This window comes from Phascolarctos cinereus, unplaced genomic scaffold (assembly GCF_003287225.1).
Source record: "Phascolarctos cinereus isolate Bilbo 61053 unplaced genomic scaffold, phaCin_HiC Scaffold_3;HRSCAF=262, whole genome shotgun sequence".
Taxonomy (NCBI): Eukaryota; Metazoa; Chordata; class Mammalia; order Diprotodontia; family Phascolarctidae; genus Phascolarctos; species Phascolarctos cinereus.
The window spans coordinates 112,709,040-112,723,919 of NW_027555736.1; the positions used below are offsets into that span (position 1 = coordinate 112,709,040).

Here is a 14,880-nt window from a genome sequence, read left to right on the forward strand (position 1 = left end):
CATAGTGTATATGGTGCCTGACTTGAAGGAGGGAAGACTTGAGATTAAATCCTGCCCTCGGGCACTTGCTAGTTATGTAACCCTGAGCAAGTCACTTAACTTTTCTTAGCCTGCCTCAGTTTGTTCATCTTTAAAATGTGAAGAATAATAACATTTAACCCCACAGGGTTACAAGAATCAAGTGAGATAACAGTTAGAGCACTTTGTGAGCTTTAAAGTGATATCTAAATGCTACTTAGTATTATCATTATTACTTCCTCACTGCCCAAGGGAGGCTGAAGTCAATCAGCAGCTTTGAGAAAAATGTACAATAATCTTGGAAAAGTAGACTGGAATCAGATTGTGAAGAGCTTTGCATTACAAACAGCGAAGTTTGTATTTTATCTTAGAGGGAGTAGGGAATCACTGAAACTTCTTAAGCAGGGAAGTGACATGGTCAGACCTGTGCTTTATGAATATCAAGCTGGTAGCTGCACACAAGATGGAGTAGTGAGGGGAGGACCTGGAGAGTAGGCAAAGGGTGATGATCACTTGACCTGGGTTGGCTTCTGTGTGAATGGACAGAGGGGAAACCACATCAGAAATGTGGTGGAGGTAGAATTGATGAGAATGGACTGGATTTGGGGGATGAGAAGAGGGACAAGTTTGAGGTTAGTAAATAGGGAAGTAAGAAAAAGGAACCAATTTATGAGAAGAGATGATTTCTCTTTTGGATAAGTTGAGTTTAGATGACTACAGAATATTCCACTGGAAATGTCTAATAGGTAGTTGGTGATATAGAAGCAAAGCTTAGGAGATTACCTTGAGAGCATAGATGAGAAAAGGCCCACAATGGAGGCTTAGGGGTACACAATATGTGTGTGTCGTAATGGGATGTGGGTGATGATCTATCCAAGGAGACCAAGGGGGAATGTCTATACAGTTAAGAGGAGAGCCAGGGCGCAACGTCATTAGAAAAATTCAAGGGGGTGAGACTTTCTAGGAGGAGGGAATAACCAACCAGATCACACACTTCAGAGAAGTTAAGAAGGATGATGGTTGAAAAAAGACTATTCTATTTAGCAGCTAGGTTAGTAAAACTGGAGACAGCAGATTCTCTAAGGGCTTGAGAACTGAGTGTGATATAGAAAAGTAGAGGTTGTGAGAGTACACAGCTCACAACTGTATTGAGTTTGGTTGTAAAAAAAAGAGAGAGATAAGATGATAGCATGAAGAGTCGATAGGATCCAGGGAAGGATTTTATTTCTTTGTTTTTAGGATGGGGAAGATGTGGGCATGTTTACAGGGATCAAGGAAGGAACCAAGAGATAGAGTTGGAAAGATGAGATGAGAGAGATGTATAGGGGGAATAATTGTGAGGACAAGGTGCTATTGCTGGATCAAGGGAACAAGTCCAGAAGAGTTGGTCTTGGCAAGGAAAAGGGTCACTTTATTCATCAAAGACTAGAGGGAAGCAGAAAAGGACAAATTTAAAATGATGTACAATATTGTCAAGGCCACCTTTAACTGTAGTTTAACGGATCATCCTCATCCTGGTCAAGATAGCCAACAGGCACCCACTAGCTAGACGGTTCTCAGTAGAAGTTGTTAGGTCCCCAAGCCTTCCTATACAAAAGCAAAAATGAAGCTTAAAATTCATGCCCTCCTTCTTCTAATACACACAAACATAATTTCTCTTAACTGTATTTCACCTCTTTATATTTTGCCACTACTAGAATTTTATAGGATTTTCTCTGTTCCCTAGCCCTTCCCAGAATAGTTAACTCAATCTATCCACCTGTATTTCCACAACTTTGGAACAAGCCAAGATGTGGTCACTTTCCCAAAATAGAATTAGGTGGTCATTGAGGAGGGTACCTATTTGCAACTTAGATTCTTTATTGCCTAGTATTGCCACAAATCTTTTGTTTTCTGCCTTATGAAGTTGTATAGATTTGTTCCTTGTATAATTTAGTAGGCAATCACTATCCCTTTATGACCAGATTTTCCTTTATAATCCTTGGTATAATAAGTATGCACTAATAACTCATAGATCGAAAGGGTCATGGTGGTACCAAGAAGAGAGGACTGGTAGGTAAGAGTGCATGGGCAAAGATTAGGGAAATAGCCCTGAGACGTGGATAGGGGAAGGTGTTTGGGAGCAAAGGAAAGTTAGTTGTTAAAAATAAGATCCACAACTCTTGTTTTTAAATGCATGTCTATGTTTATGTTTGTATGTGCACACACATTAACAGTGATGGAGATGATAATTAAAAGATATTAGGAAAAACTCATTATTGATGTAAATTCTACATGCTAGAGAGATAAGATAATGAAGAGTGAAAAACTAAGAATTTTTTTTAGCAAACTTGAGTTGTTAGTATCTGTTTTTTATTTTGAGAAGTCAGAATTTTAGGGCAGAGATCTAGAAGAGTTGAAAATCCAGTGTAGGGTTGAACTTGGTCTACACTGTGGGTCTTTGCTCACCAAGTTAAATCCAGATTTAATAAAGAGACAGGAAATTGTTTCCCAATGATACTGAAGAACGTTTTCGTTTTGTCCCTTATAATAACTGGTTGGTTTCCTCTTGTAGTAGCCTATGTGGAGTATCCACCTCAATACATCTCAGCACTAAACCTCGCAAGTTATCCTTCTCAGGAATGCCATACCCTGGAGCCCCGGAGCTAGGAATAATTGGGCAGTCAGAATGTGTTGATTTCTTTGGGAAACTGATACTTTGTTTTTGTACAGAGGGAAATATTATGCCTCATTTCAATGATGCAGATTTAATAAACTTTTTCAAAGAGTGGGGATTCGATTGGAAAAAAAGGACATAGTAGAGACAAAGGTCGAAGCGAAAACAAAGGTAAGTTTACGGAAATGTTTGAGGTTCTAAAAACTTGTGGTTGTAGAAATAACAGGAACAGGGCGCTGGATAATATTTTCCATACAAATATTGACTGGCTCCAAGGGCAGTGGCTGTAAAACATCACCCAAGGGTAGGGCTCATTGCTGAGACTGTGCTGCACATCCGATGGGGCTGTTTTTGCCCAAAGGCAGCTTCCTTTGGTTTCTTTGCTTCAGCTTTCTGAGGCTGGGCGCTGCATTTTTGATTCACCTTTGTGGGCTCTTTCCTGATGAAGACCATCACTGCCAAGTTTCTACCTCTTCCTGGGTTACTGTCTCTGGGATGGAGTCAGCTGTTCAGAAAAACTTGTGGGTGATGTGGTATATGATGATTCCTGAGGGTCTGGGAGGAGGCTTTTTCTCAAACAATCTCAGAAAAGGGACAGAGGAAGTCATCTGCCAGGTGGGAGGAGAACAAGAGGACTGGAATCTCCACTGGTATTGCATATTAGTGTCTTGAACCACTTGGACCAGTAAGCCAATAATAATAAAAAAAAAATTATTACCAGTTTCCCAAATAAAAGAGCTCCTTTACTCTGTCTAGTGTTGCTGTAGTGATTCTTCTGGCTGCCCTCTTTCTAGAAAAAAATAAATGCCCTGCAACCACTCAAAATGGAAAAGATAAATTTAAGCTGAATTGTTTAAATGTGTAACCCAATCTTCCAGTGAATTTACTTATAATCCCACTTCTATTAAGATGCATTGGATTGCCTTAGAATGAGAATTTCCAAGGCAACAAGTCAGGTAGGCTGCTGAAGGTAGAGATTTGATGCGGTTGTACACGAGGATAGTGTACCATGTGAGCTCATGTAAGCTGTATATGAAGTTGTCTCTCCTTGCTGCCATATTTCTTTCTCCATCACCTCTTAGATGCTTTAGATATGGTAGATACTTAGCAAGTAGTTTTAGAATGAATTGAGAAAATGTTTTGACCAAGGTATAGCCCTTATTGGAGAAAACAGTCTTTATGGGATTTCTGCAGGTGATCCCGAGCACATCCTCATCCAGTTCATCTGTTGATTCTACTTAAAGACCTAGAGGGAGGAATAAAGTCAAACAAACTAGCATCACCAAACAGAAAGGATGTTGGGACATACATTTTCAGAGTTCAAATCTGGTCTCAGACTCTTACTAGCTGTGTGACCCTGGGCAAGTTACATAACCCTGTTTGCCTCAGTTTCTCATCTGTAAAATGAACTGGAGAGAAGGAAGTGGCAAGCCACTCCAGTATCTTTGTCAAGAAAACCTCAAATGGAGGTCCATGAAGAGTTGAACACTACTGAAAATGACTGAACAGCAACGGCTTGTAGCAGGAGTCAGATATAAACCAGACTTCTTAAATCTAGTAAGACTGAGCCAGACTAGGGTTTTTGCCTTGGAGTGCTAATGCTTAGTTTTGTGCTCTATATATGCCCATTTGTGCATGGGATACTTGACCTTAGAAATCATAGCTTTAATAATCTGCATCTCAGATGGTTGGATGTTCATTTGACTAAGCTTGTTTGTGATTTTAGTGGTGTGCTATCAGTCTAGAGAAGAATGCGTACCTAATAGGGGAGCCTGTTCTGTTCTGTATTACATATCCTTTTTCTGAACAGAAATTCAGAGGGTGGAATGACCTTACTTTTACAAATTACTCTACGTTTCTATCCTAACCTTGTTTTATTAAATATATTTTGATATTTGAGTGCGGAATATTTAGGCTGCAAAACCCAAGTAATAACTCTTATCACTCACCATGATATGAAATTACCAATCAGATGCCTAATAACTTGGTTAAATTTTTCTTCATCTTCAGAATTTATCATGTTTAAAAATTATTCTATCAAATCATAAAATCTTAGACTTGGAAGTAACATTAGAGGGCTTACCTAGTCTGACTTACCTAGAGCCTACCTAGTCCTTAGCAGTATATGAGTGTGATATCCACAATCAATAATAGCCAATCAATAAGCATTTTAAGTGTCAGTTATGTGCCAGGCACTATGATAGGTGTGGGAGGTAGATATGGAAAAAAGGAAATATTCTTTCCTCTCAAGGACCTTTCATTCTTAGAAGGAATCATCCAGTCTTTTTCCAACAACTCCATTGTTGCTCAATTATCTCAAGAAACATCCTGTTCCATTCTTGGAAAAACTTCCCTATTTGGGAATAAAATCTTCCTTCCAACTATTTTTGCCCATTGGTTCTCAGTCTGCCCTCTGAAACTATACAGAATAAATTTCATCTGCCACTCCTTCATTACTTGAAGACAGCTATTCTATCCTCACAAGGGTGGTGAAGCTGCGCACCCTGCCCCCATCTTATTTTTTCCCTGAAGCTAACGTTCCTCTCTTCCTTCAGCCCATCTTCACATGGCATTTTCTGGCAGCCTCACCATCTTGGCTGCCTTTCTTTGGCATGCTTTAGTCTGTCAATATTCTTCCTATAATGTGACACTCAAAGCCAAATACGTAATCTAAAGTCTAGCCCCCCTCATCCTTCCTAGATGCTGCTTTTATTCTTGCGGCCCAAAATCACATTACTCTTTTGCCAGCTTTGCCACTTTGTTGAGTCATTGTTTAGTGTGAATTCATCTAAAGGCCCCAGATCTTTTTCCCATCTGCTGCTATCTAACCATATCCACCTACCCTTATCTCCTCATCTTGTGCTCATCTTTCTCACATACAACCTTGACAGATAGCTTTCCTTTATCCCACAGCCAGCACATATGGAATTGCACACATACCTCATTTAAGAATGTTTTCAAATCATTTCACCCCACAGAAAAAAATCTTCCCTATGCTAGAAGTTTTTCTCCCAAGCCAGAAACAATCTCTCCCTCCTTTGAACTCTCATAACATTTTGTTGGCATGACTTAATCCCTTTTTTTTTTCACATTTTACCTCTTATTCTAGGTATTTGTAAATATATGTTATCCTTCCTCCTAGACTGTAAGCTCCTGGAGGGCAGGAATTATATCTCATTTATTTTTGCTTACCCTTTAATGTCTAATGAAATGTCCTGTTCATTGCAGATACACAATGAATGTTTCTTAAACTAAATTTGTAGCATTTTTGTCAAGGCTAAAGGGTCTTCCCCTGCCAGATGGATTCTTTTACGAAGGCAAACTCGGCCATCTTTTGCCTCGGTTCTTACCTGTCCTTTAATTACTGAATGGGCATTGCCTCAGACAGATTGAGACATGGCAAAGAGATTAATTTAAAAAGGTCAAAGTCTCCCACTGCATCCCAGGCCATCACCGGTCGTCTTGACCTGTGTCTTGCCACTGGACTCTGATGACTTTGGAGGAGAAAGTGAGGCCGATGACTTTGTGTAGCTGTGCCTCACTGAAATCCAATTTGATAGCAAGTCAATACATCACCCACGTGATGTCTGTCATTGCTCCTCTTTGAGAATGAAAGACAGGCAACAACAAAGTACAGCAAGCACAAAATTAACAGAGCTCTTTATTTTAGTTACCTGCAGACAGCTTTCTAGTTCTGTAGGCTTCCCCTCGCTATGAATGTTAGGAATGTGATTTTGACATAAAGCACTAGAGAAATTCTATTATACTTTGCATTGAATATGGAAATATGTTCATCCAACTAAAACACAGTTTAGCATTTTGAATCTAGGTAGATGTAAGCGTCTGTTTTGTTTGGTTTTGTTTCTAATAGATAAAATTTCTTGTAGTTTGCTTGTGAATCTCAAGGTCGAAGAACTAGGAAGATATTAGAATTCTAGGATTTCGAGCTAGAAAGGGCTTTTGCTGCCATCTGGGCAAACCTTTCCATTTTATAGAAAAGGAAACTAAGGAAGCAGATTCCAATTTCCCTCTAATTGTAAAAACCCCTTTGCTCCAAAACCCTCTCTGCTCTGATGCATTTTAGTAAGGAGCGTGAGAAAAATGTTCTCATAATACCTATGAGGATAAATGGCGGCTACTGCCAGTCTTCTCAATGTTTCCAGCCTAGAGAAACTTAGTTAGGAAGATGGAAACCTCTAGATTATAAGTCACCAAAAGAATTCTCACAAGCCAGGGCAGCACTGCATCTTTCCTTCCCTTGTGAGAGTGGCTCTGCAATGGAGGTCAAAATGCATCTTGCTTTAGGACAGGGCCTGTCTAAAGTGTACAGAAATTGTGATGATAGCTAGCTTTCCATCAAAATCATACTCATTGTGTAGCATTTAGAATTTGTTTGGGGGAGTAAAAGACTAGACCAAATATATATGAATGCAATTCCTTAAATTTTCATTTATCATCCTAAAAATTAACACTACAACATTTTTGGGGAAACGAGAGTCCTTGGGAAATAACAGGAAAAAAAACAAACTGTTTTTTTCCCGAATCTTTCCGTTTGTTTTTTTTTCCCCAGGCCTTCACATCTCTATTGCCAGTTTCCCCTCCTTGGATTATGCTTGGTAAGCAGCTGTCCTGGTTTTTCTGTTTATTTGCAAATATTTTTTAAAATATATTTCATAAGAAAATTTCATTCACCCAAGGTTTTATCTGAAGTAAATCACATTGACCTAATTACTGCTTTATATATGCTCTTACCAGAGGAAGACAATAGTTTTAGAGTAATCTAAGTGAATGAAGACAGGTGCCTGGAAGATTTCCTGAAATCGGCTTTTTAAGCATTTAAAATTGCTTTTAATAATCATACACATCATCCTTATCTTTGTGTTCTTTTCAAAAGGAAACAAAAGTTTGACTAATTATGGGCTAGCCAGTCAGGACTTGGTGGACAGCCTTGTTTTCCCTTTATTTTTCTGAAGGGCCTTCCTAAACGGAAGGGCTTCTTCATTGAGAAGCATCACAGACATTTCTTGCATTAAAAACAGTCATTCTTCATTTTGTGTGTGTGTATGTGTGTGTATGTGTGTGTATGTGTGTGTGTTACTTTGATTTATTGAGACTTTTGTGGCTCTCGAGACTTTGCCCAGAGGATGAAGTGTGTCAGACAGATAAAGGGAGCTCTGAAATCAGGACAAGAACTCCCATTCGCTGTTGCCCCTGGCACACGAGCACCATTTCCTAGAACATGGCTGTATCCTTTTATGTTTTGGCACAGGTGGCAAACAGGGTCCTGGAGGCCATGCTCCGCAACTTGTGGTGTGGGAATACAGACCAGAGACGTGTACTGCCTGCAGCCCGGGGAACCCATTGTCCCTTCTGAAGAGTGCAAAGATGAAAAGCCTCATGTTTTGCAAGCTTGCAATCAGTTTGACTGTCCCCCTGGCTGGCACATCGAAGAGTGGCAACAGGTACAGAGTGACCCTTCTCAAGATGCAGGGTCATCACCCCACATGAAAGGATAAATGCAAAGTTAGTGATGCTGGACTTACCCGTTTTCCCCTGCCCCTCTCTCTCAGTGTTCTAGGACCTGTGGTGGAGGAACTCAGTATCGGAGAGTGACCTGTAGGCAGCTGCTGACGGATGGCAGCTTTCTGAACCTGTCAGATGAGTTGTGCCAAGAGCCTAGAGCATCGTCCCATAAATCTTGTGCCAGAACTGACTGTCCGCCTCAGTTAGTTTTAGGAGATTGGTCCAAGGTTAGTGACTTTTATGTAGTCGGAGGACTTTTTAGTACTGTATTTTTGCATGAATAGTCCAAGAAACTTCTAAAAACAAAACTAAAAAGGTTTAGTAGTGTTTTGTACAAAGAGGAATTCTACTATATTAATTAAATATATTTTTTCATCACTTTAAGATTGGCAACTCCATTCAACTACCTGGTGAGGTTGGCAATAGAAGTATTATTATTTCTTTTTATGGGTGGGGAAACTGAGGCCCAGAGAGGTTAGGTGACTTGTCCAGGGTCATAAAGCTAGTAAGTGTCCTAGATGGGATTTGAACTTGGATGTTCCTAGAGCAGGTCACCGAAAGAGTTGGGAGACAAGGCAGGGTTTATCTCCCTCCTTTCATCCCAGGGTGGTAAGGTCTTTGAGAAGATGCTGGATAATCATGTCTGTGGATACTTATTTCAGGCAACCTCATTCAGGTATGGTTTGGAATAGATTACTTCTGAGGTCCTTTCAAACTATGTGATTCCATGATTTAGTGGTTTTTTCTGTCAGCTGATTGTCTGGCTTTGTTTTGAGAGTCTCCCTAGCTCTTTTCTATTCTTTCAGGCAGTATGTGAATGAGAGACTCAGGAGGACAATAACCTGATTTTTCAAAGGCAGCAGATTATTTTATAAGCCATAAAAAGTTCATTCACTCTATATTATAAATTTAAGACAAACTGGAATATGCTGTGAAATGCCTGGGTATAGTAGACGGGACACTGGTCTAGGAGATCAAAAACATGGGTTCTAGTCCCATCCCAGTGCTTACCACTAATTAACTTTGTGAACCTTGGGCACAGTATTTTATCTATGTAGGCCTCAGTTTCTCCTGTAAAATAAGGGAGTTAGTTTAGATGACCTTTCTGGTTTTTTGCAGGGTTAATGTTGAGTGATCTGAGACCTCATTCTGTATCATTCTATTTGTGTGACATCCTCCCCCCAGCTATTTCCTCTCATCTATTTAAATCTCACTTTTCTTCAAAGGCCCAACTTGAGTACCTTTTCCTCTGAACAGCTTTCTGTGATTGCTCTAACTCTAATTCATTCTTATTTTCTTTCAATTTCTTTAGCTGGTGTGTCTATACTCCTCATTTTAGCACTCATAGCTGTGACCTAAATTGATAGCTACTCTCTTTAATATATTTGGTCTTTCCAATTAGATTGTAAGTACCCTTAAAGTAGAGAGCTTACCTTTCTCTTCTTTTGTGGCCAGCACAGTAACTTGTACAATGCTAGACAAGATACAGGTACTTCGGCAAGCAAATGTTGAATTACACTGCATTTCATCAGGTGGATGTGAAACCTACCTAGCTGTCTTGTTAGCCACTTAGCAAAAGCAGAATTTCATGCATGAAGTCAAAGTGTCCTAATGACCTGGGCTTTCTATAATGACCTGTGGTCTTGGTTCCTGAGCTTCACTTCCCCCATTGACCAAGAAGTCAGGAAATGCACTGGAGTCATTCGTGACGTCTTTTACAGGTGCCAACTGTATCCTAAGCATAAGCTAAGAAGAAGGTATATCTGGGACAAAGTACCAACCTGCTCATGCAAGGGAATTAAATCACTTTTGGTATGGGATTTAGGCTAAGGACTTTTATTCTGAAAGAAGCAATTCAAAGCAAACAAAAAAGGCTCTTAACCTACCTGAGCTTTTGGTAGGAGGGCTGGTTGCCAAGGCAACAAAATTCATTAAGGTACAAAGTAAGCACCCAGGTCAGCCTAACCTTGTCAAGACATTCTACCAGGGTCCAACCACAGACCACATTTCTATGTGAGACCATTAATAGGGTGTGAGCAAGGAAATTGTATACACATGATTTCAATTTCAACCTTTCTTTCAAAAACAAACCTTACTGGGGTTCAGAAACAACAGGATGCATATGCAGCTGGTAGGAAAGGAATTTAGCATTTTTGTAGCATTCCCATTTTCTCTTTTCTGTTGAAATTTCCTCTCATTTTGAAATCATTTTTTCCCCTTATTTCTTTGGCATAGAACTTGACACCTAATTGCTGCCTGTGTCTAAGGCCGGGTGGGTGCCTGCCAAGTCCATGTGCCAAGGGAGTTCTCACCTTAAAGGCAGCTAGCTAGCTATTCATTGTAGCTTCTGAATAGCTCCATTGCAAGATTATAGCTAACAATTTAGCCCTGTGCATTCAAAGGCTAGGAAACAGCTCATGAGTGTCTCCCCTTCTAGCCATGACCCTTCCCCAGCCTGTGATCACCCTACACTCACCGAAATTGGCTTCTTAGAATGCTAGCATTGGAAAGGCCCTTATAGAACATCTAACTCAACCCCTCATCATTCATTTGAGGAAACTGCATCCCAGGAAGGGACAAGGGGGTGAGGTGCGGAATAATATGCACAAGGCCATACATTTCAACTTTATTTCTTCTAGCATTGGTAAGGAGTCTGGGGACTTGAACCAATGCTGATAATAACTCATATTTCTATCCAACAACCTTGTGAGATAGGTAAGGCAAGTGTTGTTATTGTCACTTTACAGATGAGGAAACTGGAGGTCAGATTAGTTAACTGATTTAAGCAAGCTCAGAGAGGCAAGTTGCAATCCCAGGTCTTCTACCTCTAAATACAGTATTTTTTCCCATTGTATCCATTGTCTGTCTTACAGAAAAGAACAATAAATGCTACTGTTGAGTTCCTAGACTGCTTTTGGAGTTAATAGATGAATGTCTATGTTCACCACATTTATTTCCTCACCACCTATGAGAGGTAGTGTAGAATTGTAGAATGTGTTCTGGATTTGGAATCAGATGCCAGATTTGAATCCCAGTTCTAGCCCTCGCTGCATGTGTGACCTTGGGCAAGTCACTTCTCTAGGCCTCAGTTCTTCATCTGTAAAAGGAGGGGGTTGGACTAGATGGTCATTGAGGTTCCTTCCAGCTCTACATCTCATCTGACCATCCCCCTCCTTGATGTCTGTACCTTCTCTTCTCATCCTAATGAAACTCCCATCTCATTTTTTTCACCTCTAGTGAATTTGCTCTCGTTGTATCCGACTGCCTTTTCTCAGTCTTCCTCTCCATTACCTTCCTGTAGAATTTGACATTGCTGACCACCTCCCACCAAGTTCTTTTGCTCTCTCTTATCCACCCTTCTGTGTCTCCTTTTCCACAGTTCCTCTTCACTCCCTGGAGGTTTCCTGGAGGCTCAGTCTTTGCACTATTCCTCGTTCAGCTCTCATGACACTTGCTGTCATTTCTGTGCTTATTGTCCCCACCTCTGATTTAAATAGAGACCACTTGTCATTCTTCCTGGCTTTTTCATGTGTGTATGTCTTTTCTTACCATCCAGACAGGAAGCTCCCAGAGATTATGGACCATGACTTATGTTTACTTTATATGTTCCTCATTGCCTAGCAAAGTATTAAATAGGTATTTGGAGCAGGGACTGGACCAATAATTTCATTGGTATAGGGAACATCCAGAAAGAAAATTCTCTTTTCCTATATAGGTCAGCACTTAGAGAGTTGCCTAATTAGAGGAGCAACTCTCAAAATGTGGTCCCTGAAACCTACACCTTTCTCTCCTTCTGTCTCTGTCTCTCTCTCCCTCTCTCTCTCTGTCTCTCTGTCTTTCTCTCTCTCCCTCCCTTTCTCTCTCTCTCTCTCTCTCTCTCTCTCTCTCTCTCTCTCTCTCTCTCTCTCTCTCTCTCTCTCTCTCTCTGTCTCTCCCCCTGTCCCCTTCTTTCTCTCTCTCTCTCCTTCTCTCTCTGTCTGTCTCTCTCTCTTGCTCTCCTTCTTTCTCTCTCCTCTGTCTCTCTGTCTCTCTCCTCCCTCCCTCCCTCCCTTTTTTTCTCTCTCTTTCTCTCTCCTTTTTCCTCCCTCCCTTTCTCTCTCTCCCTCTCTGTCTCTGTCTTTCTGTGTCTCTCTGTCTCTCCTCCCTCCTACCCTTTCTCTGTCTCTGTCTCTCTCTGTCTCTCTCTCTCTCTCTCACACACACACACCCACCCACCCCTCTTTTAGGGGTGATGAGTTTAAAACAATTTTCATAATAATACTAAGACATTTTAATGTCTAATATATTGATAGATAAATCCCACATAAGCAAAAGTTCTTTGGAGTCCTCAGTAATTTTTAAGATTGTAAAGGGTTCCTGAGACCAAAAAGTTAAAGTATGTGAATCCCTGGCATAGAATCCTGAGAGAATAATAATAGTAATTATAAGAATATAACAATAAATATAATAATTATAATAATTATAATAAATAGTAATAATAATAAAAACACTTATATAATACTTTAATATTTGTCAAGCTTTACATATATTATTTCACTGGATTATTGCAACACTCTGAGTATCATCATCCTTTTTCTATAGACGAAGAAACTGAGTCTGGTAAAGGCTAAGTGCAGTTAGTATCTGAGACAGGATTTGAACTCAGGCCTTCCTTATTCCAAGTCCAGTGTGCTCTCTACTGTACCACATAGCTGCCTCACAGGTTAAGTGATTTGCCCAGGGTCATGCAGCCAGTAAATGCCAGAGGTGGTACTTGAGGCCAGGTGGGTGCAAGACCGGATCTTTCTCTACTGCTCCCTGCTACTAAAAAGTTGAATTGTTACTGAACAAATGCTGAGACTTATAAAAGTCACCCTGTTCTTTATATTCTCTCCACCCACTATAAGGAGCAGCCACTTTTTCCTATACTTTCATTGATGAAAGAATCACAGACTTAGTTTGAAAAAGGTTTTAAAGATCATCTGATTTAACCCCTTTGTCTTACAGGTATAGAGACTAGAGCCCAGAGGTAAAATGGTAGTGTGTGATTTGGGTTTAGGACAATTTGAATTTAAATCTCTACTTAGATACTTCCTGGCTTTGTGACCCTGGGCTACTAACCTCTCTTGTTTAAACCCTCTCAGCTTCCATTTCTTTTTTTCTTTTTCTTTTTTTTTTCTTTTTTGCTTTTTGGTGAGGCAGTCGGGGTTAAGTGACTTGCCCAGGGTCACACAGCTATCAGCCTCCATTTCTTTCCTCATCTATGAAATGAGAGGAGTAATAGTATTATTACAAGGTTAGTGAGGCTATTGTGTGGGTAGATGAAGCAATTTGCAAAGCTTAAAGTACTATATAAACTCAACTATTATTATTGTTGTTTTAACTACTTCTGCTGTTTTACCAGTTACCTTAACAGTGACACACAGAGGCAGAGCTAAGACCAGAACCAAAGTCTCTTAACTCCCCATCCATTACATCTTGATACCATTCTGTCTCCATAAGAAAAAAGTAAAACCCTTTGGTTGCCATCTTGAGCAAAATGACCCTTCAGTTATTTGAATGCACTTACTTTAAAAATAATTAGAAGCCAGTTATTATTATCTACAAGATGATAACCATGACAGATGTCATTACAAGAAAATTAAATTGTGAACTATGAATAACAAAAATCCAGGAAGTGGCTCGCTCACTTGAAACCCTACATTTGTGAAATTCCTGTATATCTCTAGAGTTTATACCTCCCGTAGAATTCATTGCAATTGGGTTTGACATGGACCAGATTAGAATCTTATTTGACTCCACTGCCTCATCCCTTTTACAGTGTTCTGTAAGTTGTGGTGTTGGAATTCAGAGGAGGAAGCCCATCTGTCAGAAGCTAACCTCCAAAGGTCGAAACATCACACTCAGTGGGTCACTGTGCAGGGGTCAGCTGCATGCCCCTCTCGTAAGGTCTTGCCGGATGACCATGTGTAATAGTAAGTATAGTTCTAGCATGTCTTCAAATGAAATGTTTAGCCTAGTGATCTGAATTATTATCTGAATATTAAAGTATAGAACTTGTATAACTACCAAATGGTTTTTTTTTTCTCCTTACAGCAGCATGTTTCTAATCAGTGGGTGAAACAAGCTGGTCAAAGTTGAGAACATTAACAGAGAAATTCTATGCTAATGAAGTCTATAATGCTGAAGTCTGTTAGTAGCTTTCTTCTCTTTCCTTCCATTTATAGTTTCTGCCTTTTAGGTTTTATTTTTATTTTTTCCAATGTTGGGACTTGTTCCCCCTTAGAATGTTGCCTTTCTTCCTGGTTTCCTAACATTTGATGTTTTAAATGTTAATTATATAATTGATGTTGAAATTATTCCTAATTTCACTTCCTAGGATTTAGTGCTGGAAGGGACCTAGAGAGTGTCTAGTGCAACTGTTTCATTTTGTAGAAGAGGCCTAGAGGATAGAGTGACTTACACAAACCCCACATGCAGTAAAGAGCAAAGATGGGAGTAGAACTCACTTCCTTTAACCTCCAAATCTAATGTTTTTTTCTTTTTTTACCATTATACTCATAACATCTTTATATTTGCACTGTTAAGGGGAATAGCAAAAGTTTAGTGTTTTTTGTTAACAATGGGCCAAAATCAGAATTGAGTTAAAAAGTGAAATGTTCCTATATTACAAAATACAAAATTTAGTTTGAACAGCTCTTTAG

General features: G+C 39.8%; 1 protein-coding gene across 2 annotated transcripts in view; it reads left to right on the plus strand.

Annotated features, from left to right (window-relative positions):
• Positions 1 to 14,880, plus strand: part of ADAMTSL3 (ADAMTS like 3) — a 567,152-nt gene that overhangs the window by 463,975 nt on the left and 88,297 nt on the right. For both annotated transcript variants that reach the window (XM_020966068.2, XM_020966078.2), the window contains exons 18-20: positions 7,944 to 8,136; positions 8,245 to 8,424; positions 13,998 to 14,151. In XM_020966068.2, coding sequence (XP_020821727.1) covers positions 7,944 to 8,136; positions 8,245 to 8,424; positions 13,998 to 14,151 — 527 coding nt within the window. The remainder of the gene's footprint in view (positions 1 to 7,943; positions 8,137 to 8,244; positions 8,425 to 13,997; positions 14,152 to 14,880) is intronic.